The sequence below is a fragment of the Dichotomopilus funicola genome (assembly GCF_033296635.1).
Source record: "Dichotomopilus funicola strain CBS 141.50 unplaced genomic scaffold C8A04scaffold_93, whole genome shotgun sequence".
Lineage (NCBI taxonomy): Eukaryota > Fungi > Ascomycota > Sordariomycetes > Sordariales > Chaetomiaceae > Dichotomopilus > Dichotomopilus funicola.
In genome coordinates, this window is record NW_026944114.1 from 69,299 (window position 1) to 94,777 (window position 25,479).

The 25,479-nt window shown below is 54.7% G+C and overlaps 9 protein-coding genes across 9 annotated transcripts; 6 read left to right on the forward strand and 3 right to left on the reverse strand.

Annotated features, from left to right (window-relative positions):
* Window positions 1-896: 896 nt before the first annotated feature.
* Window positions 897-2,879, forward strand: C8A04DRAFT_32603 (putative transporter; the record flags this gene model as incomplete). The annotated part of the gene is made up of 6 exons (XM_062782148.1): window positions 897-1,355; window positions 1,417-1,611; window positions 1,670-1,802; window positions 1,877-2,440; window positions 2,505-2,729; window positions 2,791-2,879. 6 exons carry the CDS (start codon window positions 897-899, stop codon window positions 2,877-2,879), a joined length of 1,665 nt encoding a protein of 554 aa, XP_062633263.1.
* A 714-nt stretch (window positions 2,880-3,593) lies between these two features.
* Window positions 3,594-5,374, forward strand: C8A04DRAFT_32604 (Metallo-dependent phosphatase-like protein; the record flags this gene model as incomplete). Its single annotated transcript, XM_062782149.1, has 2 exons — window positions 3,594-4,696; window positions 4,780-5,374. 2 exons carry the CDS (start codon window positions 3,594-3,596, stop codon window positions 5,372-5,374), a joined length of 1,698 nt encoding a protein of 565 aa, XP_062633264.1.
* Window positions 5,375-5,510: 136 nt separating this feature from the next.
* Window positions 5,511-7,355, reverse strand: C8A04DRAFT_32605 (general substrate transporter; the record flags this gene model as incomplete). The annotated part of the gene is made up of 4 exons (XM_062782150.1): window positions 5,511-6,138; window positions 6,202-6,474; window positions 6,554-6,794; window positions 6,860-7,355. The coding sequence occupies 4 exons, from the start codon at window positions 7,353-7,355 to the stop codon at window positions 5,511-5,513; spliced, it is 1,638 nt and encodes a 545-aa protein (XP_062633265.1).
* Window positions 7,356-8,354: 999 nt separating this feature from the next.
* On the forward strand, window positions 8,355-10,175 carry C8A04DRAFT_32606 (glycoside hydrolase superfamily; the record flags this gene model as incomplete). Its single annotated transcript, XM_062782151.1, has 1 exon — window positions 8,355-10,175. One exon carries the CDS (start codon window positions 8,355-8,357, stop codon window positions 10,173-10,175), a length of 1,821 nt encoding a protein of 606 aa, XP_062633266.1.
* A 375-nt stretch (window positions 10,176-10,550) lies between these two features.
* On the forward strand, window positions 10,551-12,137 carry C8A04DRAFT_40364 (uncharacterized protein; the record flags this gene model as incomplete). Its single annotated transcript, XM_062784914.1, has 2 exons — window positions 10,551-12,028; window positions 12,113-12,137. The coding sequence occupies 2 exons, from the start codon at window positions 10,551-10,553 to the stop codon at window positions 12,135-12,137; spliced, it is 1,503 nt and encodes a 500-aa protein (XP_062633267.1).
* Window positions 12,138-12,434: 297 nt separating this feature from the next.
* Window positions 12,435-14,687, reverse strand: C8A04DRAFT_40365 (bifunctional catalase/peroxidase; the record flags this gene model as incomplete). Its single annotated transcript, XM_062784915.1, has 1 exon — window positions 12,435-14,687. The coding sequence occupies one exon, from the start codon at window positions 14,685-14,687 to the stop codon at window positions 12,435-12,437; it is 2,253 nt and encodes a 750-aa protein (XP_062633268.1).
* Window positions 14,688-16,262: 1,575 nt separating this feature from the next.
* On the reverse strand, window positions 16,263-20,765 carry C8A04DRAFT_15458 (Leptomycin B resistance protein pmd1; the record flags this gene model as incomplete). Its single annotated transcript, XM_062778500.1, has 11 exons — window positions 16,263-16,946; window positions 17,010-17,197; window positions 17,253-17,368; window positions 17,434-17,963; window positions 18,025-18,200; window positions 18,279-19,035; window positions 19,089-19,235; window positions 19,294-19,573; window positions 19,656-20,312; window positions 20,391-20,578; window positions 20,637-20,765. The coding sequence occupies 11 exons, from the start codon at window positions 20,763-20,765 to the stop codon at window positions 16,263-16,265; spliced, it is 3,852 nt and encodes a 1,283-aa protein (XP_062633269.1).
* Window positions 20,766-22,120: 1,355 nt separating this feature from the next.
* Window positions 22,121-23,997, forward strand: C8A04DRAFT_40367 (fungal-specific transcription factor-like protein; the record flags this gene model as incomplete). Its single annotated transcript, XM_062784916.1, has 4 exons — window positions 22,121-22,672; window positions 22,732-23,169; window positions 23,237-23,487; window positions 23,544-23,997. The coding sequence occupies 4 exons, from the start codon at window positions 22,121-22,123 to the stop codon at window positions 23,995-23,997; spliced, it is 1,695 nt and encodes a 564-aa protein (XP_062633270.1).
* An 888-nt stretch (window positions 23,998-24,885) lies between these two features.
* C8A04DRAFT_32611 (uncharacterized protein) lies at window positions 24,886-25,338 on the forward strand (the record flags this gene model as incomplete). Its single annotated transcript, XM_062782152.1, has 1 exon — window positions 24,886-25,338. One exon carries the CDS (start codon window positions 24,886-24,888, stop codon window positions 25,336-25,338), a length of 453 nt encoding a protein of 150 aa, XP_062633271.1.
* Window positions 25,339-25,479: the final 141 nt, after the last annotated feature.

Below are 25,479 nucleotides of genomic sequence, written 5' to 3' on the forward strand. Positions count from 1 at the left end.
AATTAGTATGATGCTGCAGCTGGTGGAAACTTCATGATTGCTTCTGTTGAGTTGAAAGATGGTTTATACTGTCAGTAATGTTGGCGACGGAGCTACGTAGTTAGCTTATCACCACTGAGCGCGAGAGTGAAGGTTGGCACCAGCTACGAATCTCTGAGACTGCGCCCTGATCACGCCTTGTGCGAGAGGCGTGGGGGGTGGCTTTAGCCGAATAACTAATTGGCGCTTGCCGATGACAGCGGCCTGTGTGCCGAACAGGGGTCCACGCCAAGACGCGGACACGAGTCCTCTGGCTTTGTCGCTTGTCGCGGCGTCGCCCCCAACGGGCCTAACCTAACAACTCTCATCAGTCGACGTGACGGATGCGGGCAGGATGATGGCTGTGCCTTCTAATTACAGATGCTCCAGGCTTTACACAGATGGGGATATTTCAACCTCGAATTTCAGACTGGCGAAAAGCAAGCCCCGGCCGGTGTGTGCTGTGTACTCGTTTATTATCAGTTTCTCGCCATGGGAATTGCAACCGAGAACCAATCATGGATTCTCTAAGATTCGACCCACCACTTTCCGATTTACTCGGGGTCTCTGCAGGTGATACACAAATCAACGCCCGAGACGGTTATCTTTGACCCGTCTGTGAGTGAACTCCGAACCCGGCCGTAAGGTGGACATCTTCCCACCTACACATATAGTACCTCCCCTCCTTGCCTCATGCAGGTCAGAATCGCCCCCGGCCCCTACCTGCAGATCGGCACTGCTGCACTACATACACCTGCAACTGACAGCCAAGTCTTTTGCTGGCAGGCCGCAGCACCGCCCACCGAGGAGGAGCACCAACGAACAGGAGTCGGCGTTAACTAGTTGCAGCCAAGGACCGCCCACTTATACACACCACAATGCCCGTGCCAAAAAGGATTCGCCTGATTTCGGGGGCCGCGCTGTTGGCACGTACAGATTTCGCTGCCAAGTATCTTGAGAAAAGGCCGTCCAGTGCAGAGTGGGAACAGCAGGAAATCTCACAGACCATCACCCATTATTATCCCAAGATGGAGCCCCCGTCATCACCGTCCCAGTCAGCAACAACGACACCACCTCAACTCCTTACACCACCGGTGCCCCAACCCGAACCTTTAGACGCTGAGAAGGGCTTGGTCACCCCACCGCCCGCCTATTCTGCGTTTTCACCATGGCGACGGCGTTTTATTCTCATTGTTATCACTGTCGCTGGTTTTTTTGGGCCTTTGGCCGGGGGTATCTACCTCCCAGCGTTGCCAGTCCTGGAACAGGAGTTCAATGCCACCGCAACTGCTATTAATGTCACAGTTTCTGTGTTTATGTTGACGTTTGCCTTTGGAGTGAGTCTCAATCCTTTTGATGATCATGCCAAGTTTGACTAACCTTGTATGTCCGATGTAGCCTCTTTTTTGGTCGAGCTTCGCGGATTGGAAAGGCCGAAGGCCGTTGTATTTGATCTCAATTGCTGTTTACATCCTTTCCAACATCCTTATCGCTGTGGTCCCCGCGAATTATGGCGCCCTCGTCTTTCTGCGCATAGTACAAGCGTTTGGCGCTGCAGCCGTGGTCTCCATGGGCGCTGGGTCCGTTGCTGATGTATGACCCTCATGGAATTATGCGTCCTGACCGTGTTAAAATTTTAACCCTGATGCAGACCACCGAACCAAAACACCGGGCTTTTGCCATGTCCATCTTTTTGATGGGCCCCCAATGTGGCCCCATTCTTGGACCCGTGTTGGGCGGCGCACTGGCGGAGGCGAACTGGCGTTGGATATTTGGTTTCCTTGGTATGTGGCCTCGGGTCCCTTTATAGGGTGGATTGTGGTGCTGTGATGAAACCCGGCTAACATGGCGCGCCTAGCAATCTCTGGATTTGTGCTCTGGCTGGTCATTCTGTTTACGCTACCTGAGACTCTTCGCGCCCGAGTTGGGAATGGCAATATTTACCAAGATCGCAGCTTATTCTTTTGGCCACCTCAGCTATCGTCTCCGCTTGCACCCTCTTGGGAGCGTGGTCCTCCGCCTCCGGTTCCGACCCTCAAGGGATACTGGCGTTTATTTATTTACCCTCCTATTGGAATCGTGAGCTTCAACACGGCTTTGTTGTACTCGACGTACTTTGCCATCTCAGTCGAGCTTCCGATAGAATTGTCGGCAAGGTACGGTTGGTCGTCTGCCGCTGTCGGCGCTGGGTTTCTCGCCGTTGGTGTCGCCATGATTATTGGCTCACTTTGCGGAGGGCGCTTTTCCGACTGGCGCCGTGCACGAGCTGCCGAGTCTGCGCCGGATGGGAAAGTTGACCCCGAGTTCCGGCTGGTGGATCAGATCTGGGGAGTCTTGGTATGCGTGGCTGGTTGTGTCATGTACGGATGGCTGCTTGAATATTCTTGCCATCCGGCAACGGTGCTTTTTGCAACATTTTTGAGTAAGGCCCCTCTTGAAAGAATGTCTAGGGCATTTGCGGTGTTCGTACTGACCGTCTTACGTAGCTGGGTTCGGTATGAACTGGGTGTTCGTCACCACTACTGCATTTCTCACTGAGTGTGTCGCGCAACAAGCAGCAGGGGCGTTTGCCCTCGGAAATATGCTCCGAAACCCCGGCGCTGCCATAGCCGCGGTGCTCATTCCGACGCTCGTATCCAAGATGGGAACGGGGTGGTGTTTTACTGGGCTAGCCATCCTAGACCTTATCTTTGTCGGATCAGCTGTCATTGGTAAGGGCTGAACATCTTTAAATTACTTGGGATAGAACACTGCTAATCTGGACTCGTTTAGTTCTACGCATCAAGTGTCCCGGATGGCGGGCTGAGAGGACCGCGAAGATGAAGGCTGCAAGTGGCACTAAAACTGAGCGGCGAACTTAGCCGAGGCATCCGGTGCTTCTCACATCCCCAGGCGCGCAATTCATTCAAAAATCAATAATAATTATACTGAGCATGGTGATTTGGCGTATCATGATTGAGCATGTTGACACAAAATAATGAAGTTGCAAGGACTTTTATTAGTTCCAAATAATACTTTTTAACCAACGTTCGTTCATTTTTGCACCAATCGATCTAGGATTAGTGTAGAATAATCAACAGAGTTTCCCATGAATCCTTGATTCTGGACTGCTCGCATCCAGGGGCCGGGAGCTTCCACGTGGGTCCTTCCTCTCCCCACGTGTCGATCGTTTGGCAGTTGTTCACCGTTGCAGGAGATTGGTTGGTGTGGAAGGTTACATTCTCTCTCCAGCCCGGGTCAGGAAGGCCGCAGGGAAACTGGGAGCTCGAGCCGAGAGGCTGCCGGCGAAAACGGAAGGTCTCAGCTCACGCCCAATCTTCGCCGGTGCCAAGAGATGTCAACGCACGTGCTGATAGGACGCTGCCTCCATGCCAACGCTCGCCGGATCAACATTTGGTGGGACCCGAGACAGCAAGCGGAAATAAAGAGGCCTGTTGGTCTGCCCAGAGTTGCACCGTCGTTAAGGTTCCCGGCATCCTGGACTTCGCTTCGCGCGCTCATCACTTAGGGGTTAAGGGAATTCCTTTCTCGTGAGGTTTGCGTGATCCTCGCTAGGGTGCTACTCACGTTAAGTTATGGCGATTAAACAGCTCTTGACGGCTGCGTGCCTTCTCGGCTTGGCCTTTGCGGTTCACGAGGATCATTTGGTTAGCCGAAAGCTCAACAAACGCTTTATCGACGACACGGGCAACTACAACATTTCGTTCTACCACATCAACGATGTGCACGCCCATCTCGACCAATACACCTCTTCCGGCACCGACTGCACCGACCCCAAGAAGGGTTGCTTTGGCGGCTACTCTCGCGTCAAGACCATCTTGAAGGAGACGCGACCGTCGCACCCGGACTCCCTGCTGCTCAATCTCGGCGATGAGTTCCAAGGCACCATGTTCTTCTCCTTTTACGGAGGAGAAAAGATTGCCGACACTTTGAATGAAATTGGGTTCGATGCCATGACTCTGGGCAACCACGAATTTGACCGCGGCGACGACTATCTCGGCGAGTTTCTCGAGAACCTCACCTTCCCCATCGTCAGCGCCAATATTGTGACCGATAACAAGGTTCTCAACCGCACTATCAAACCCTTCCACATTTTCCCGGAGTATGAGCTCGCCATCATTGGTGTCACGACCGACACCACGCCCAGCATTTCGTCGCCCGGGAAGAACACTATCTTCAACGACCCGATTGTGGCGGTACAAAACACTGTCGATTTGATTCGCGCCACCACTAACATCACCCGCATCGCGGCCATTACGCATATCGGGTATGATGTAGACCAACGTCTTGCGAAGGAGACGAGCGGGCTGTACTTCATCATGGGCGGGCACAGCCACACTCCGTTGGGCGATTTCGAGGGCGCCGCTGGCCCTTACCCGACCATCGTGGAGAACAAGGATGGAGATGAGGTGTTCATCGTCACCGCCTACCGCTGGGGCGAGTACTTTGGCTACATTGATGTGACGTATGACGCCCAGGGGAAGGTTTTGGCGTACCATGGCGCGCCAATCCACCTTACCAACGCCACAGCCCAGGACGAGGGCCTTCAAAAGGAGATTGACGAGTGGCGAGTTCCTTTTGAGGAGTATTCCAAGCAGGAGGTTGGGTACTCGAACGTCGTCCTTGACCAGACCACTTGCCAACAAAAGGAGTGTTTGCTGGGCGATTTTGTGTCGGAGTAAGTACCGATCCGCACGCTGAGGTCAAGGGATCCGTATTCTTGGCCTCATTACTTTGGGTATAAAATGCTAACCCACCCAGCGCTATTCTTCAATACCGCCTCAACTCCACCACCCCTGAGACTGCTCCTGACTTTACTCTGATCAATGCTGGCGGCGTCCGCGCTACCATCGATGAAGGCCCCATCACGCGCGGTGAGGTCTTGACCTCGTTTCCATTCAGCAACGCCGTGGTAGACGTCACCATCTCTGGCGACAAATTGTGGAATGCTCTCGAAGGCGTCGTCGCGGGCGTCAATGTGGACAACGGCAAGCCGGTAACTTCGTTTTTGCAGGTGTCTCGCGGTATCAAGATTGAGTACGGCCCTGATTCAAAGAGCCAATCCGGTAAAGTATTGGTCTCTGTAACTATTGGTGGCAAGCCGCTCGACAAGGCTGCGGATTACAAGATTGCAACGATGGACTTTGTGGCTGGTGGAGGAGACAACATTTTCGCGCCTTTTGAGGACTTGGTGATTCTCGACACCGTCGATGAAGTCTTGGTTGCGCATATCGGTGCCAACACACCCGTCGATATTGCGTTGGATGGGCGCTTGTCGGAAGTAAACAAGTGCAAGGCCGGAAAGGCTATTGCTCGGAGGGCGAGGACGAGGAAGATGGAAAAGGTCTCATTGTGAACCGCAAATGCGGGGTGACGCGTGAGTAATATAGTGAAGATTGTACCAAGATACATGAAGTAATCGGAGGTAATCACGAACATATCTCTTGATATTTTGGGATATGAAATGGTTGCAGATTGACTAGTCAAGTCCGTTATTGCTCCAGATGCTCCACCGTTTCGCCCGACACTCTCTTCTCGCCCTCCTGTGCAAATGGATCGACTTTTGTCGTTGCGAATTTCCTCGCTGACACCCGCCGCTCGAAAAGGAGATCCAGTTCGGCGTAGGTCCTACCTTTCGGTTCTGGAAGCCTGAAATACACCCATATAGCTGACAGTAGGCAAGAACCGGCCCAAAAGAAAGCCGTGCGTGCGCCCCAGTTCCAAGCTGTCGAGCTCAGTTGATAGTTGGTCATGACGTTGACGAAGATGTTGCTGGCGTTGTATGCTGCGCGGGCTAAAACAATGGTCTTTGCCTTGAGACGTGTCGACGACAACTCCGACACGAGGGAATATGTGACGGGGCCGACGGTAAAGTCGTACACGAACGTGAAGACGATGAGCATCGCGCCGATGGCCCACACGGATGCCTTGGTTTGACCAAACGAAAGGCAGCCAACAATAATGAGAAGTGTGAGCTGAGCACACAACCCACCGAAATGGATCTTCCTGCGGCCAACGCGCGACATGAGAATCCACGAGCCGGCCGTGCCGACCATGCCAAGAGCATATTGACACAAGGATAAGGTAAAAGAATTGCTTGGGTCCATCCCTGCTTGGGTACTATTATTGCGGGTCAGTAATCGTTTGTGTGTTGTCACAGGAGATTGACTATTAATTACTCACAGGAAATAGGCGAAATATCCCATCAGATTTTGACCCCCTAGTGTCTGGACGAGCCAGATGCCGACAACGATTTCAGTTCGACGGAGGTCCACGCCTTGGAAGCAGTCCCGAAAACCAACGCCGTCCTTCAAATTCTTTTCAAGTTCGTTGGTGTGTTCAATCATGGCAATGGTCTCGTCAACATCGAAACCTGGTTGATTTCGGGAGGTCAAACGCAGGAGAGATTTCTTGGCCTCCTCCTTCCTACCGTGTCTCACATACCACCAAGGCGACCTTATATCAGTCGTCGGTTATCAGTACTTGCTATTACCCGGAGGAAGAAGTATTTAGTATGGACAGAGCATGAACTTACTCGGGGGCAAAGATGAGACCAGCAAGAATGGGTACCGGCCACACCCACTGTACAGCGAAAGGGATCTTGTACGCGAAGTCATCGGTGCGGGTGACGGATCCTTTGTTGACAGCGACGGCGAAGAACTGGCCAATGACCCAGCACATATTGATGAACGTGGTGAGGTAAGGCCGGAGAACCATGGGAGCTACCTCGGACGCATATGCTGCCGTGACACTTTGAAATGCTCCCCACGGGATCCCTTCAATGAGTCAGCGTTGCCACTGGGTAACAACCAGACCACCGGGACCGATGGGTCGAACTCACCGCATAATATCTCTCCAACAACAAGCACCTGGACATTGGGGGCGAAGAAAAGGACAAAGATGAAACCAATCATCAGAATTAAAGACCCTATTGTGGTCATCTTGTAACCAAAACGATCCGACACCCAGCCGGCAAACATAAGTCCAAAGATCTCGCCAGCTCTGGCACCGTTCGAGAGCCCGGATTGCCACGCAGCCGAAACAGCGTACTTGCCAGCAGCCTCGTCGTATTCGCCAAACTTTTTGTTGAACGCTGGGGAAGCATAGAGGTTGCCGAGCAATGCAAGATCATAACCTTCCATGATGATGGTCGATGAGACGAGGACGGACCAACCGATTGCTTTGGGGTAGAGCCGGATTGCCTTCAAGAGTGACATTTCATGCTCTTTCTTGGAGCCATGCTTTGCCTCAAGAGTGATGTCGCGGTCGTGTGAAGCGCCAGCTGCATCTTGATCCCGAGGCCCGCCCTCGACGCGTGTCATGGTGATATCGCCCATGGTTGGTTGGGGTCGATGTTGACTGTGGGTGATGAAAGCCGACGCGACAGGCTGGATGGTAATCACTGATAGACTGGAACCGCCGAGTTGTTGGGCGCGTGGGAAACAGCTGATATTTATCCTGTGATAATCGGGTGGGTGTGTCGCTCATGCTGCGTCTTCGGGCCAGCGTCGGCACTGAAAACAGGGGTGATTTGTGGGGTTCTGTCCGTGTTCCCGACCACCTGACGCGCTGCACTTCGTGCCCGTTCCATGTAATTTTAGGGCGCTGATGCTAGACAACCCCGCCCCCGCGTTAACATGTATTAGTGTACTTGGGTCTGGGGAAAGATAGCTTCAGGTACTTGTCCTCGCCGGGCCGACGGCTTCGTCGTTCTGGACCGCGTCCAAAGTGCCCGAAACGACGGCTGTAAGCGTCGGAGTCAGGGGCGCGGGCAAAAAAAGCTCGACTCGGCTTCTTGGCGTTGATGTCACTGGGAACCAAAGCAGGGATGTCGGGGTTGGGCGGAGTTTCTCTCTACGCTAGTGGATGAACGAAAACCTGGGGTTCTGAGAAAACCCCACAGGCAGGAACGGACAGAAGTTGGTGGGAGGCGTTCTACCTTCCTTCCACGTGGGCGTCGTGGAAAGAAAGAGGAACAGGTAAGGTCACCAGTGACGTGCCCATCTCCGCTGCCCCTGTCGATGTTCACCACGGCCACCGCCTCCCTTTTCGTACCCTTGAACGAAGGAGGTCGGATATGGTTCCAGGAGTGCGAAAGTGTGAGCATGTGGCACTAGGACAAGGGTGTCGGAACCATGCCCAGGCACAGAGCCGGAGCCCGATTCACGGCTGTAGGATGCCGACCGAGGGCTCCTGATGAATCCCCTTTTCACGAAACATCAACACGCTGACTGAACACCAGATTCTAACCGGCCCCTCCCATCGCCTTTCCTTCTTTCACCACGAATACCTTCGTAAACCGCGGAGGACCTCTGCTGCCCTGCCCCCCTTTCGCCATGGGATCTAACTTCTTCCATCACCCGGACGGTTGGCTCGGTACGACACCATGGTGGAAGGATGCCGTCTTCTACCAAGTCTATCCGGCTAGCTTCAAGGACTCCAATGGCGACGGATGGGGTGACATTCCGGGGCTCGTCTCGAAAATCGACTACCTGCACCATCTCGGGGTAGACGTCGTCTGGCTGTCCCCGATGTTCGAGAGCCCTCAGCAGGATATGGGATACGATATCTCAGACTACCAGGCGGTGTACCCACGGTATGGTACACTCGAGGATGTCGACACGCTCATCGAGGCTTGCCATAGCCGCGGGATGAAACTGATTCTTGACTTGGTGGTGAACCACACGTCCGACCAACATCCCTGGTTCGAGGAGTCCCGCTCTTCCAAGTTGAATCCTAAGCGGGACTGGTACATCTGGAAGCCGCCACGATACGACGATGCTGGACAGCGCAAGCCGCCTACCAACTGGCGTGGCTATTTTGCCGGCTCGACGTGGACGTGGGACGAACGTACACAGGAGTATTACCTGAATCTGTACGGGCCGTTCCAGCCCGATCTCAACTGGGAAAATCCGGACTGCCGGGCAGCGATCTACAAGGAAGCAGCGCGGTTTTGGCTTGATCGTGGCATTGACGGATTCCGCATCGATACCGTCAACAAGTACTCAAAACGCACCGATTTCATAGATGCGCCGGTCACCTGCCCAGGCGCCCAACATCAACCGGCGCCCGAGATGTGGTGCAACGGCCCGCGCATCCACGAATTCATCCACGAGATGCAGACACAGGCTCTCGCCCCCTACGGCGCTGTCTCGGTGGGGGAACTGTCTAACACACCTCACCCAAAACAAGTCCTGCCGTACGTCTCGGCAGCATCGCAAGAGCTCGACATGGTATTTGAGTTTAGCATGATCCGCCTAGGCACCGGCAACCTGTTCCACGGCAAGTACAACTACCAGCCGTTTCCGCTGTCGGTGCTTAAACAGCATGTGGCGACCTGGCAGACATTCATCGAGGGGACGGATGGGTGGCACACGGTGTTTTGCGAAAATCACGATAATGGCCGAGCTGTGTCGCGGTTCGGAGATGACAGCACGCCAGAGCTGTGGGAAGCCAGCGCCAAGGCCATCGCGCTGTGGCAGGTGACGTTAACCGGGACCATCTTCTTGTATCAGGGGCAGGAGATTGGCATGAGAAACATGCCGGCGAGTTGGGGCATTGAGGAGTACAAGGATGTCGAGAGCCTTGGATTTTACAAGGAAGCCATCAAGGCCGGCGATCAGAAGAAGGTTGACACGATCCTCCACGGGCTCCGGATATTGGCGAGAGACCACTCCAGGATACCGTTCCAATGGGACGCCAGTCCCCACGCAGGTTTCACGGACGCCGGTGCTGAACCTTGGATGAGAGTACATGACGAGTACCCCAGCCTGAACGCGGCGAAACAACTGGCAGATCCCGAGTCCGTCTTGGGATTTTATAGGGCAGCGTTGAGATTGCGGAAGGAATACCGCGACCTTTTTATTCACGGGACTTTCAAGTTGCTAGCAAGTGAAGATGAGGCGCTCTTCATATATCTGAAAGAAAGCGAGAAGGACACTGGCCGAGGGACTGGTGGAGAGCGGAGAAAAGCCCTTGTCGTGATGAATTTTACGAGCCAGCGACAGCGGTGTCCAGATATCGGCGGGTTGTTGGGTTCAGGTCGAGGTCGGGAGAAATTGATGTTCGGCACAAAGAGGGATAGCCAAACTGCGGTTGGCGGTGGCGAAGAACTGACGCCGTGGGAAGGGAGGGTGTATGTGAACTTTGAGTTTTAAATGTCGTTGACGTTCAGAATAATGGGGGTAGTTTACACTTGCATGCAGAGAGATTGCTTTTTTTTATACCGACCGCCTCCCGCCCGCTCCATCATGGAGACGGAGAAAAAGGTGCCACGCTGTCGCCGACTCATTGCATTCGTGGTTGTGTGAAGACTGGGTCATCGCTGTCCCTGAGTCGGTTCTTGGTTGATCCGATACCTGGTGGGGTGGCCGAAGGGGACCGAGCCACAAAAGCACCCCAAGCTCCAAGCTCTTGAATGGCCCCCAGGCCCGGAGCCCGCTCCCCGCATTTTTACCCCAGATCATGCAAATGTGACCGCGAACCAAGATCCGAGCCGCAGCATCCAACCGACGACCACTCAGAACCCATCGATGGCGAGCCCACTTAGCACCAACGCGTCCACTGCCACAGCTGCTGTCCAACCAAAGGTGAAAAGGACGCAGGTCTCGAGAGCGTGCCTGAGGTGCAAGAGGCTGCAAAAGGGTTGTAGCGAGACAAGGCCATGTCCGCGGTGCAAGAGAGTTGGATTGGAGAATGAATGTCTGGTCGGCGATGGGCATGCACAAGGGCCGCCATCGGTATCGCAGTTGGCCGAGTTGAACTGGTCCTATCCGCAGCTCCCCGCCAGCCTTTCCCCCGAATCCATTATCACGTCGCCGCTGATGACGGTCTCTACGACACTCGGGCCACTACGAGGTCGACCTCCTGCGCTAGTCATCGGGTACTGCATCCGACGCTTCTTCGAGAAGCTGTATCCGACGATCCCCATACTGAACCCGGAATACATCGAGATTCTGATGGCGGAGGACGAGTCCTCGAAAAGCGACGCTGCTGGGTGTCTCCTCATGGCCGTGTGCGCCGTCGTTTTGATACAAGTCGAAGCACCTGATGAACGCGCATTCGAAGCCGACGGAATTCATCATTCTAACCGGAAATTCGGGGAACTTTTGTTCGATCAGGCCACGGCCGCCCACAACCGACTATCGCTCGCATTTGACCCGAGTTTGGAGCGGGTGCTCGCGACTTTCTTCATCTACGCCGGCCACGCGTTTCTTTTCCACCACAGCCAAGGCTTCTACTTCCTCCGTGAAACCGCTACCATGTGGCTCGTACTACGCATCCAAGAAGGCGACAGCTTGAGACGAAAGCTGGCGCACCGGCTGTTCTGGGTGATCTTAGTCTCGGAACGGTCGCATGGGATCCGGTATCGACGGCCCGTCACGCTTCAAGTCACCCCAACGGTGCCTCGCCTCGACGGTCTTGAGTCTCGGTCAGACCCCGCGCTGTGCGGATTGCGCTGTTTGGTGGGACTCTTCCGCCCTCTCGACACCGTATTTTTTTCGCTCCTCAACCAGGAAGACACGGCCCTTGTATCGAAGCCGTTGGCATCATTAGACGCTATCCAGGGAGCCATCCGCAGCGCGCTGGACCCACAACACATTGGGGTCCTTTGCGAGACGCAGATAGCCAACCTCAGGGTCACCCAACTTTGGCTCCTCGTCATCCTGTGGCAACTTCGGCTACGTCTGGGCTTGCTGGTCCAGGACGTTGGGGCCCCGTGTCATTTGACTTTCTACTACCCGGTCGAGATCGGGGAAGAGCTGGGCAGGGTAGTCCGCGGCATCTCGATTGACAGTATCAAGGTGCATGGGGCTGGGATCAACGAAAAGGTTTTTGACGTCGCTTGTGCCATGGTCGACGTGTTGTCTCGGGTGCCGGACTCGGACAAGGATGGGTCGGGGTTGGTGAACATTCGATATTTCCAGCGGCTCATCCACAAGCTTCCGGGCGGTCCGTCCACATACGACGACTTGCTCGTGAAGCACATTGGAAACACCTTGCCGAGCGCGTTAGACGAGGAAACAGGGGAAGGGGAAGAGAATCAACCGAAAGACCCGGGAATGGAGATGTGACGTCCAAATGATATTAATAGAGAGCACCACATGTCGAGCCCGTGAGACCTCACGCGTGGGAACATGTTTAGCGCGAAAATGAAGGGCAGCAAAGCTTCTGGAAATTGGGGCTTGTTTGGATCTTGGTCCCCGCGGCAGCAAAGAAAAGGCGGGGTTAAGGTGGAGCTTCTCCATTGGACCCACAGCCTAGGTAATTTGTCCAGTGCTTCCAGCGGCCACTGCTTCCAGCAAAATTCTAGGCTTCACCGGAAAAGACCAAGAGGTCCAATTGCAAATTGCATTCTTGCTCATTAAAGTCATCACAGCAGGCAATTGCTAAGTACATTTTTATCAGGATCCAGACTACAGCTTCGGTCCCGACGACCCCGTCTTCGGCAGATCGAACCGATCGAGCTCCGTAACCTTGGTCCACGCAGCCACGAAGTCCTTGACAAATTTGTCCTGCCCGCCCGCGCTGGCGTACACCTCGGCAATGGCGCGCAACTCGGCGTGCGAGCCAAACACGAGATCCGCCCGCGTGCCCGTCCACTTCTTCGCGCCCGTCTTGCGATCGGTGCCCTCGAACACCTCACCATCGACCGACTTCCACACCGTGCCAATGTCAAGCAGGTTGACAAAGAAGTCGTTCGTCAGCTTCCCGGGGCGGTCGGTGAAGACACCGTGAGACGAGCCGTCGTAGTTGGCGCCCAGCACGCGCAGACCACCGACGAGGACCGCAAGCTCAGGCGGCGACAGCGTCAGCAGGTGGGCGCGGTCGACGAGGAACTGCTCGGTTGACACACGCGAAGTGCCCTTGCCGTAGTTGCGGAAGCCGTCCGCGAACGGCTCGAGGTGCCCGAATGACTCGACGTCCGTCTGCTCCTCGGTCGCATCGGCACGGCCGGGGTGGAAGGGCACAGGGATCCCGGCGGCCTTCTCAAGCGCGGCCGCACCGCCCAACACGATCAGGTCAGCAAGAGATACCTGCTTGCCACCTTGGGCGGCGCCGTTGAACTTGGCTTGCACGCCTTCGAGGGCTTTGAGCACCTCGGCCAGCTGCGGCGGGTTGTTGACCTTCCAGTCCTTTTGCGGGGCGAGGCGAATACGGGCACCGTTGGCACCACCACGCTTGTCGCCACCACGGAAGGTCGAGGCCGAGGCCCATGCGGTCGAGATGAGCTTCTCCGGGGTAACACCGGTGGCCAGGATGTCGTTCTTGAGGGCAGCAATGTCCTGGCTGTCGATGAGCGGGTGGTTGACGGCCGGGATGGGATCTTCCCAGATCAACACCTCAGTGGGGATCTCGGGACCGAGCCAACGCGAGCGAGGGCCCATGTCACGGTGCAGCAGCTTGAACCACGCGCGGGCGAAGGCGTCGGCAAACTGGTCGGGGTTCTCAAGGTAGCGGCGCGAGATCTTCTCAAAGCCCGGGTCGAAGCGGAGCGCAAGGTCGGTCGTGAGCATGCGGGGCTTGTGCTTCTTGTTGGGGTCAAAGGCGTCGGGGATGAACTCCTCGGCGTCCTTGGCCACCCACTGGTTGGCGCCCGCAGGGCTCTTGGTGAGCTCCCATTCGTACTTGAAGAGGTACTCGAAGAAGTTGTGGGTCCACTTATTGGGCTGCTTGGTCCAGATGACTTCGAGGCCGCTGGTGATGGTGTCGCCGCCCTTGCCAGAGCCGTGCGCGTTGCTCCAGCCCAATCCCTGCTGCTCGAGGGCAGCCGCCTCGGGCTCCTTCCCGACGTTATCCGCAGAAGCAGCGCCATGTGTCTTGCCAAAGGTGTGGCCACCGGCGATTAGCGCGACGGTCTCCTCGTCGTCCATGGCCATGCGGCCAAATGTGGTGCGGATATCCCGGGCCGCTGCGACGGGGTCGGGGATACCGTCGGGTCCCTCGGGGTTTACGTAGATCAGACCCATGTGGGCGGCCGCCAGAGGAGACTCCAGGTCGCGGGTATGGATGTCGGTGTGGCCCTTGTTGGACTCGTCGGCGTCAATGACGCCCTCGCCCTTCTGGCCCGCGTTGCCCTGCGAGTAGCGGACATCGTTTCCGAGCCAGGTCTGTTCACCGCCCCAGTAGGCAGATTGGTCGGCCTCCCAGGTGTCGGGGCGGCCACCGGCGAAACCAAAGGTCTTGAAGCCCATAGACTCGAGTGCGACGTTGCCGGTGAGCAGAAGCAGGTCAGCCCACGAAATCTTGTCGCCGTACTTTTGCTTTACGGGCCAGAGCAAGCGACGGGCCTTGTCGAGGCTGACATTGTCAGGCCAGCTGTTAAGCGGCGCGAACCGCTGCTGACCTCCGCCACCTCCACCCCGACCGTCGAAGACACGGTAGGTACCGGCGCTGTGCCAGGCCATGCGGATGAAGAGACCGCCGTAGTGGCCAAAGTCGGCCGGCCACCAGTCCTGCGAGTCAGTCATGACAGCCGTGATGTCCTTCTTCAACGCCTCGTAGTCGAGCGACTTGAAAGCAGCGGCATAATCGAAGTCCTTGTTCTCAGGGTTGGAGGCTGGCTGGTTCTGGCGGAGGATGTTGAGTTGTAGCTGGCCGGGCCACCAGTCACGGTTCCTGGTGCCACCGCCAGCGACATTGGCATGGCGTACAGGGCATTCACCCATGGTGTGGATTAACCGTCTGTTAAACACTTGTGGATTTGTGCGGTAGGAGAGAGCGCGACGCCGTATGTGAAGTAGAGAGTTCACACACAGAGACCTGTTCATTTTGTGGAACGGGGAACGGGCGAGAGGGGGGTAAAGGGAGAAAGGGGACTTATAAAGCAAACGGAGGGGCCCGATGGGAATATCGGGAACCATCTGCCACGCAGCGGACCAACCAGGGTCTCCCGTTTTACGGACAACCTGTACCGCCGTCGCGTCGACCCCGCATTCATGAGGGGCAGGATCGCGACATCCATCTCTTACTTCCCGCCCCTCGCGCCATGCCGCGTACTCCGCTCAAAAAGCGTACCTACCTAGGTAGCTTCCTTCTTTGAAATGGAAATAATGTGGTTAGATGGTGTGTCAAGCAGAAAGAAGAGAAAAGACTCGGTATTAAGATATCCGAGCCATGTTCCTGAATCTGATTTCTTTCCGCAGGGCCCGAGTGTCTTGTCTACCATACGCGAGAGCAGCAAGAGTGCTGCCGATCTGCGGACGCGAGGGGCACTTACTCACGGTTACAGTCGGGGTGACCCCAGCGGCAGCCGTTGTGTGAGTTGAATTTGGCACTGGCGGACAACTGGATCCGTAATATATTGCCACTGATTGGTCATTGTCCCCAAGCTCGGCGCTTCGGAGATTCGAAGTGCCCTCGGACGCCAGAGTTCTCTTCGTTTTGCTCGAGCTTTTTTTGTTCGAACTTCTGAGGGGCCAGAGTCCGGTACATTTTCGGGCGGGGCAGCTGAGGGCCGATCCCCGTTGCACGGCGGGCTCCGTCGATCTGGGATTCTGCGGGGACGGGGCCGGGCGGGCACCTTGATGGTAGGCACTCAACACTGTAGGGTCCCAAGGTCCTCACGAAACCCTTGCACGTCGCCCCTCATCATTGAGGATAGCGATGGCGGTATTCAAAGTCCAGCCACAGTTTCGGACGTCGGCGAGCTTCCGTGAGGCGTTTCCTGATTCCTCACGTTGGCCAAAACAAGTGAAGTGAGTGGCTAGAAAAGGGGTTTCCATGGTGGGCCCTGGTCTGGAGTCCGTACAAACGCCATCCGAGCAACCCAGTCACCCACTTTTCAACCACCGTCTGAAGAAGGCCAAGAAACCGGGCCCGTCTGAAAATTCCCGAATATTAATACACTGGAGAAAGAAAATGTCCTTGCCTCACAGTATGATGTCAGTGGGGCGAGTATTTACCAACGAGACTCATGCGCGTAAGCAACAAACGATTCAGCCAACCAACCCGGCCCTAAGGGCAATGTTTCAAGTTACACTCCTCCCATTTCAGTATTAATTAGCATCATGTAACGTAATTAATCGGCGTTATGTTGTTAAAACAGCAGGTTGCAAAATAGTTAGCAAACTTCCGTTATCATTTGTACTTTTAGAGACACAGAGTCACAGTCGATTTGCTGAACCCTTGTTTAATCCATTCAACTTGGGTGTTTTGTGATCTAATGAATTAGTTATCCCGTAAGAATTATTAATCAATAATCACCAGAGCGCGGTCATACGACCTAGTCCAAGCACTCTAAGCTACTCCAAGTTTTGTGCCTCGCACATTTTGCGATACATCCTTCCAAGAGCAACGAGCTCTTCGTGCGTACCCTTTTCCACAATCTTGCCGTTATGGAACACACAAATAACATCGGCATCTTTGATGGTGGACAGCCGATGTGCCACCGCAATCGTGATGCGATCTCCTGCTTTTGCCGCCTCTGCGAGCGCACTCTGGACGATCTTCTCACTCTCGGTATCTAGCGCGCTAGTGGCTTCATCGAGGAGCAAAATCCTGGGGTCTCGGATCAGTGCCCTGGCAATGGCGATGCGCTGGCGCTGGCCGCCGGAGAGCTGCGTGCCGTTCGGGCCGGCTGCGGTTGACAGCCCGTCGGGAAGTGAGGACACAAATTCCCACGCATTAGCTGCACGGAGGGCGGCCTCAATTTGGGAGTCGGGGACAGCTTGGCTAGCCACGGCCTGGGCCGGGTCATCAATGCCAAGGGCGATATTTTCTCGGATCGACCCTTGGAATAGAGTCGGCTCCTGCTGTACGAGCGCAACCATCCGGCGATACAGTCGTGGGTTCAATGTGCTCAGCATGTCGTCGTTGATACGAATGCTACCAGTGGACGGGTCATAAAACCGCTCCAGCAGGGCGATGACGGTAGATTTGCCGCAACCTGAAGCCCCAACCACAGCCGCGAATTGCCCTTTCTTCACCTGTTTGGAGGTTCGTCAGCGGTCAGAGTACCATGCGATGGGTTTGATGTCGCGTATAATTACCTTTAAATCTACCCCTCGTAAAACCATTGCGTCCGGTCGGAGCGGGTAAGAAAACCTCACGTTGTCCAATGCTACCGGACCTCCCGACTTCGGGCCGTTGCTGCGGTTGTCGTCCGTCTCGCGGACGGTCGGCTGCAATTCCGAGAGCCAAAACATGTAGTTGGCTGCATTCTTCCCTTTTGTAATACCTAGAACCTTGTCAGTAAACCGGGCCTCTCCCGTGGAAATTAGGATTAGACGGACTTGTTGAGAACCCAAACATTTGGGCAGTGGCCTGGCCGCAAAAGAACACGCCCATAAACGCAACAAAAAAGTTGTACATGGTAGTCTCGCCAAAGGCCACGAGACGGCATCCGTACCTATGATCCAGGGTTAGCCCTCGCTGAGGTGGCGTGCTTTTTTTTACGGCGAGGAGACCACAAACCAAAATCCGAGGGCCATGAACCAGTACTCGATGGCCTGCGTCAACGCGAAGCAGATCATGATGACGGCGAGTGGCCGAATCGTTCCAGCCACAGCAGAGTCCAGCTCAGCCGTATACCGGGCGAGTACGCGTTCTTCAATCGCGAGAGATGAGACGGTTCGAATGGCGGTGATGGCTTCTGACGCGATCGAAGCGCTCGTTCCACTCTTCTTGGATCCGTTATGATCCATCCGCATGTCCAACCGGATCTTGGCCCAACCGGCCCCGAGCAAGGGAGGCAGACCGCCAAACACGATCACCAACCCCAATTTCCAACTATGGGCGATACCAAGAACGCTGCAGGCTACAACGTTGAGAACAGCAATGATGATAAGACCGACGTTGAACCCCATCAACTCAAAAACGGACTGCGGATTTGAATCGACTCGGCTGGCTAGAGCTCCGGTGTTGTTGTCTGGCCGGTCGAAAAATTGAAGATCTTGCCGTAGGATGTCGTCGAAGGCTTGTTTCCGGAGTTTATGTGAGAGAGTCTACCAAGGCAAGGTAGGTTAGAAGTTTTCCAGGCGGGTAAAATGCGAACCGACGACATACTTGGGCAACAACGTTCACTCCCCAACCGAGGACAAAATAGAAGACCAGGCATCCCGCAGCGAGCACGATAAACATGGAGGCAAAGAAGTTTCCTCTCTCTTTCATTGCATCGCCACTCAGGGTGAAGACATCCATCATACGTGACAGCAGAATGGCTTGACCTGGAAATATCGCGGCTAGAGACGGGAGAGGAACATCAGCCGAAGAACAAAACAACCACGGTAATATGCAGTGCTGCAAGGAAAGTCACTTACCGGCGCCGATACAAGATCCCACGACAGTAGCATACCACCACGCAAGCTCGGGGCTCCACTTCACTAATCGTATGACGACGGCGATTAAACCGAGGTGCCTGTGATGATCAAAGTTGTCCCGTTCCATTTGTTTTTCTAGGCGGGTTTGATCTTCAGTCCCGTACTTAGTAAGTGTTGTGGTCAGTTCGGGATGGTGGCCCTCCCCATCAACCGTGGTGTCTTCATGTTCGCTGTCGGATGATTCGCGGACGGCGTTGACTGCCAGATCTTGGATTCGGACGAGCTTAGCGTAAGCGCCATCCTGGGTGACGAGGCCCTCGTGGGTTCCCTGCTCCACGATACGCCCCTTGGACATGACGACGATGTTGTCCGCTTTTCGGATGGTCGCCAGCTTGTGGGCGATGACGATGGTAGTACGTCCTTCGGCGGCTCTGTCTAGCGCTTGCTGGACAACTCCCTCAGCGTGAGGGTCGAGGGCGCTGGTGGCTTCATCAAGCAGCAGCACCTTGGGCCGTGACACAATACTGCGAGCGATAGCGATACGCTGCTTCTGGCCACCAGACAAAAGGCTGCCACGCTGCCCAATGTCGGTATCGTACCCCTGAGGTAATTCTGATATGAAGTCATGCGCAAATGCCGTCACCGCTGCTTCCTGAATCTGAGCCATTTGCTCGCCCCTGGAAGCATTTTCCCAGGGGGTACCAACTAAGCCGTAGGCGATGTTGTCGAAGACCGAGCCCTGAAATAAGACAGGTTCCTGGAGGGGTTAGAGTTTCACATCATTAATTACGCATACGGGAAGTCACCTACTTGTTGCACCAGTCGGACATTTTTCCGGAGCCAGTTCAAGTTCAGTGCTTCAATCGGTCGGCCATCCAGTTTGATGGACCCAGTTGACGGGGTGTACCATCGCTCGATCAATCCGACAATAGTACTCTTCCCAGAACCACTTTGACCCTGGCTAGAATGTTAGTTCTTCCCAGCTTTCCACAAGCACACTGGTTTCAACACTTACCACCAAAGCGGTGACCTTGCCCACTGGAACGATGAGTGAAAAATCGTCCAACACTGTCGTGCCCGGCCGAGTAGGATAAGAAAACGTGATATTGTTCAACTCGACGAGTCCACTGATGTTAGAAGGCTGTTCTCCATCCGTGTTGAAGGGGTCTATCGCCGATTTCCTGTCGATGAGTTTAAAGAGGGAAGCTGCAGATGCCGCAGCACGAGTGAACTCGATGGAATAAGGGGCAAGCATGGTGATTTGTATCGACCCAATGGCGACAGATAGGAGGACCCTGGAATGGATGAGTCGTGCTGCTGTGGTTATAAAGAGGGAGCATACCAAAAGTCTTGTGAAGGACGAAGCTGTAAACTCACGTGAAAATTTGCCCTGATGTCTCAATATCTCCCCTCGCGAGAAGTTGTACCCCTTGCCAAAAGGCGAGTCCAAACCCAAGGTAAATAATGGTGTACTCGATGGAGAAGAGAGCGCCCAGGAGCGGGGAGATCTTGTCTCCCCAGTGATGTGCTTCCACGAGGTAACTGTCGAACTTTGCGACGAGCTTGGATCGCATCTCAAATGCATGAACAGTACGCGCGCTCGCTAAGACACCCTCAGCGAAAGAGTTGGCTTGGGCGTAAGTGTCGAGGATTTTGGTCTCGTACCCAGCTTCGATCGCAGCAACGACACCCATGGTGATGATGGTTGCCGGGGCAACGCATAGCGTAATAAGGGTGAGTTTCCAATGTGTAGCGAAGGCGACAACGAAGGCAGTGATGAAGGCGGAAAGACCTTGGAACGTCAAACCCAGTTTCTCGGAGATGCCGCCTTGGATCAGGCGGCCGTTGGACGTGGCCTGAGTTGCAATAGACCCGCCGGTGCCAACATCAAAGAAAGCCACCTCCTGACCAAGAGCAGCCTTGAGATAAGCGTGGCGGATGTTCCGGACAATCTTGTGGCCAGCATATGTCAGGAGGGTGTTGTAAATGTATGATAGGACGAAGCGGCCAATCCCAAGATACACGAAATAGAGACTGTCCGTTCCGACGGCAAGTGTCAGCTCAGCGTTCGAGTTGTAGGAATGCGCGGGAACACGGCTTGTCGGGGCATACGCTAGATTTGCAACGTCGGCAAGGAAAACGTCATTCGACGATCTTTCGGAGGCGTAGTCTGTGATCACGGTGATAAAGGCGCCGAATATCAAATTTTGCAGCGCAATACCGGCGCCTGACGCGATAGCTGCGAGTACAGCGACGGCTTGGATAACGTATACGAAGGTCCCAGCATAACGGAAAATGCGCTGTGGTATAGACGGCGTCAGTGTTGCAATTTCTCTGCTTGGGCTGTTGGTGGCTAACCAGATACGCAGTCCACGCGTCATCCTCCCCCTTTCGCTCCTTCGTCGCTTGTGTAGCGGCAAGTGTGGTTGAGTAGTCATCTGGTTCGGCTTCGTCTTTAACCACGTCAATGCTGACACGAGCAGTCATGGTCAAGCAGTTACGGGCGCCAAGGCACCGGGATCGAGCAAAACAAACAAAACGGACCAGGCCAGCTGAAGAGTAACAGTCAGACCAAGCGTCGAAAATAATGGATGGTTGTGATTCTTCTTAAAGCTACGCGAAACCACAGATCCAAATTCACGGTAGCCAGCCCGCTTGGCGCCAAGTTGGGCTGGCAAGGCGAATGACCCGGCTCCGGAACCGAGTGCGGCTCGGCGACACTCGACGGCGCTGTTCGGAGCACCGAGACACCGGGATCGTTGATTTCGCGTCGATCGTGCATACCCCCAAGACTAGCCAAGCACCGCGTTAGGCTGCCCGATGCAAGTGAGTCATATTCCGAAATCAGGGATCTGATAAAGGAGCAGGACTAATTGGCCCGCTTGGTGGGGAGAAATCAATTCTTCATGGTGAGGCCGCAGTGCCTGTTGGAAACTGGAAATTGCTCAAACGTAAAATCAGTTGACATTGTGATGTGATACCCGGGATGGAGTCCGTTCCACGCAATTGTGGTCCGAGCGTTGCTTCAATTTTAACGTCCGTCGGATTCCGCGCGTTCCGCGCTTTCCGTTTTCCTCGAAGGCCACCTCCAAACAGTTTTGGGCGAGAATTCGGCCACCGACAGGACGCGCATTGAGTGCACAGGAATCTTCAGCGCTGGTTCGTGACCATGAATGGTGGAGAGGACTTGGTGGACGAAGCCGAGTCGCCGCCGCCGAACGCCTCAGCAGCCGTTGGTTCACAGACCCCAGTGCCTAGAGCCGCAAGTCACTCTCCATGTCTATTCGCACCATTAGTTAAGTGGTATTGTCCTGCTTAAAACTAGCACTAACTCATCGTTGTGTTGCAGTGCGACGCCTGCCGGGCCCGAAAAGTAGGATTGAGTTTCACCGTCACCCTGTCACTTACATCTTGGAGGCGCGCCTTTGACCACCCTTTTCCAGATTCGCTGCAACCGAGAGTCGCCTTGTGCACATTGCCTACATGCCAAAATACAGTGCACCCACTCTGGGAAAAAGCCACAAGAGAAGCGGAGCCGTATTCTCTTGACAAATCAATAGTACGCTCTGTAACTTGTTGCAATCGCGTGTTGCGTCAAAGGAATCTGAACAACTCATGGTGTTCCCTAATATAGTGAACAGAAGATCGATCTCATAGATCGCCGCCTTGACGGGGTTGTCCGCCTCCTCGAGGAACTAAAGTCACAACGCGCACCGCCTTTGGGAATTGCGGGATCAACTGCCGTTCCTTCTCCAAGACCGCCGGGTCCCAACAGTCCCCCTGTCTCGTTCAGCCCCGCCAGCCACGGCAGCCGTGTTCATCATGTGGAAGCAACCGGCTCAATGGTTGAGGGCGAATCTTCTCTCACGGCCCATTCCGTCTTCGCTAACGACCTGGTTCACCGTGTCATGAGTGGAGGGACCTCGATACCAGAAATGCATGAAAGAATCGAGACGCTCCGGAACATGGTCGAAGCCATGAAAAAGCAGCCGGCTGCTCATGAGATGACCTACCCCCATGCGAAGCCGACCCATTTCGGTTCTCCGAAAGGTTGTGACTTGCCTCCAATCGCCAAGACTCTGGAACTTCTCAAACTAACCCGGGCCAATCCGCAACTGGGCATCGCCTGGGTGTTTGAGTTGTTTGAGATGGAACACTTTCCTGAGACCTGTCTCGCGTTGTACATGGCGGAAGAGTACAACGCGGCTCAATTCATCACGGTTAACGTCGGGTTGCATATCCTGTTCTCCGGATATAGCTATCTCCACCGGGAGAAAGAGCAAGAGTACCTTGATCTTGCTCTTATCTGCGCGGTCAACGTTGAGACAGCCCTTCTCAGCCTCCCTTTACATCTCCCCGCCAACGACGATGTGATTGTGGCTCTTTCCTTTGGCGTACGGTTTTTCCAGTAAGGTCTCCCCTGTTTTCCGCAGTCGACTGACACCCAGTGCAGGTCTTCTATGCGGTCGAGCTAGGCAAGCCGGCGTTGGCCTGGGTGCTGGCTTCCAAGGCCTCTGAATTGTGCCAGTCCCTTGGATATCACCGAATTGGTACTTTCGCGTCCGATTCTGTTAGCAGCGCAGCGCGTAAACGATTCCTTTTTTGGGTTGTATACACACTTGACAAAAGCCTGTCGCTACGTTTAGGGCGGTCTTCTACCATCCACGAGTCCGATGTCACCGTTCCTGATCCATTAAGTGACGGTCCTAGCCACTCCCCAATTTCCGCGTTCTTTGGACTGTGGGTCGTTGCGTCTCGGATCCAAGGCCAGATTTACGAGTTGCTTTACTGCCCACAAGCCGTTGCACAACCCGAAGCGGTAAGAATGGCTCGGGTACAACTCTTACTAGGGCAGCTCGATAAGCTTGATGCCCTTACGGATGAAACATCAGTGAGCAATAATCAGGAAGATGCTGTCTTTTGATGAGCAATCCAAGACGACTAACAGCGAAATCTAGGCTAAGTGGGAGAGTGTCTTGCAGCAGGCAAGCCCTTGCGAGACGACTGAGTTTTTCATTCTGTCAGATGAAATCGTCCGACTGTCGACACGTACACTTATTCACAGGGCTGTGCCAAACCCTCCTGGGTCCCCAACAACCTTCACCGAAGACTGTATCCTAGTTGCTAGGGAGACACTAGCGAAACATCAGCGCTGCATCGCTTTGGTAGAGAGCACCGCTGAACGTTTGTTCTCCACTTACATGAATTGGTGGGTGTCTATGATGTCTCACGACACTGTGGGAGCCGTGACTGACTTCAGATCAGGACAATTCTATTTGCCCCGTTCGCCCCGTTCATTGTCATTTTCTGTCAAGTTATCGAGACTAGGGACAAATCCGACCTGGCTCGTTTGGAAGCCTTTGTCAACTCGCTTCTCCCGCACATTTCCGCGTCGGAAGCTGTGGAAAAACTCCGCCGCTTGTTCCAAGCGCTGTACAGCGTTGCGTCGCAGTATGTTGAATCCCAAACCGGGGCGCCCGGAGTTCAACATCAAGCCAGTACAGTGGACACTTGCCTGGTTGCTCTGGGGTTCCCGGCACAGCCCAACCTAGGATTACAAGAAGCGCCGTCCGTCCCCGCCGGGGAGGAATCCGCCAGCGAGGCGGCGTTTCAGCGAGGTGTCAACCCCATGATATGGATGGGAACCGGTACCGATCTAGAAGATTGGTTTTACAGCAACCAGGAGATGCTGAGCTTTCTGGGGGATGACGTTTCGTAGAAATTATTCCACGTTAGTGAACCCCCGATCGCTGAATTCCTAGAGCACCCAGTGCCGTGCCAGACTTCGGGTTCACAATCATGCTCCCTCCCCTCATTGTGCTGAGCCGCACGAGTCAGACCCAAAATGTCGTTCCTTTCGTTTTCTTTAGGTTGCCTTTCGAAGTGGTCGCTGGACAACGCGAATGGCTAGCAGACCATCACAGCCGGCCGACAACAATCTGAGCCTTTGCTCTTGAATAGTCGACAGCAGGGACGTTGAAAATTGCCAACCATCAACGTCCTTCCTTGATCTATTCCCGGCTTCCAATCTCCGAAATACCGCGGGGGGCCTCGTGGCTTGGCATGGACCGCGGAATGCGCTGTGGGGCGGCAGGTAAAGTTTATTTTCGGGGAACCGTTGCAGTCTCGATCCTCTTTGGGGCTGAGTGCAACACCACGGTGCACGATCCTGGTTCTCCGCCCCAAACTTCTGTCGATCACTTCCACGCCGTCTCGCAATACGAGATCTGACAATATGTTGGAAGGAAGTCAACGTCGATTTCACCCCCGATACGAAAGTAACGTGCCATTCTCACCAAGGCGTTAGCCATAGCCTGAATCCATTGTGTCCGACATTCCTCCCAAACGCCCCCAACGATCCGTTGTCTTGAGAAGGAACCGTTGCCGAGCGGTCAACACGAGCTCTCCCGAGCCCGATGGACCCGATCCAAATCAACGTCATGACGTGTTAGCCGGGGCTGGGTAGTCTTGGATTCTTTATAAGAGGTAGGAATGGCTCTCTTCGAAACTGGTAAAGATTGCAGATTGCACCATCCCCCACGAGTCTCGCAACTTCTTTCACCAACAGCTCAATCAAATTACATCAACAATCCACCAACAATCCAACATGTACTTCAACGCAGCTCTCCTCGGCCTCGTTGCCGCCGCTAGCAGTGTTGCCGCTGCCCCCTCCGCCAAGTCTCGGCCCAACACTGTTTCCGCCATGGCTGACGTCCCTGCCTGGATCATCACCTCATTCACCCGCACCTGCAACGAGGGTGACACAACCTGCGACGTCACCTTCGGCATCGACACCCAAACCGCGCCGGCGACCGACTGCGCCTACACTGTCATCGGCTCCCCAGCCAGCCAAACTGCCACCAACGGGATTGTTTGCGGTCCGTACACCATCAGCTCCAGCTGGAGCGGTCAGTTCGGCCCCGAAAATGGCTTCACCACTTGGTCTGTCATCGACTGGGACAACCGCCTCATCGCCTGGCCCGCGTACAACGACCAGGAGCTTGTCAATGCCACTGCCGTCACACCAGACAAGAGCTTCACTCCCCAGACCCTCGCTTGAGGCGTTATACCGATTGTTGAATGAAATTGGCACTGGTATCACGATCTGAACCAGGCCGCTGCTGATCGGGGTGCAATCGGAGGATATTGAGAAGGTAGTGGAACAGAATAGCTATTAATATTAATAATTACTTTTGTAACT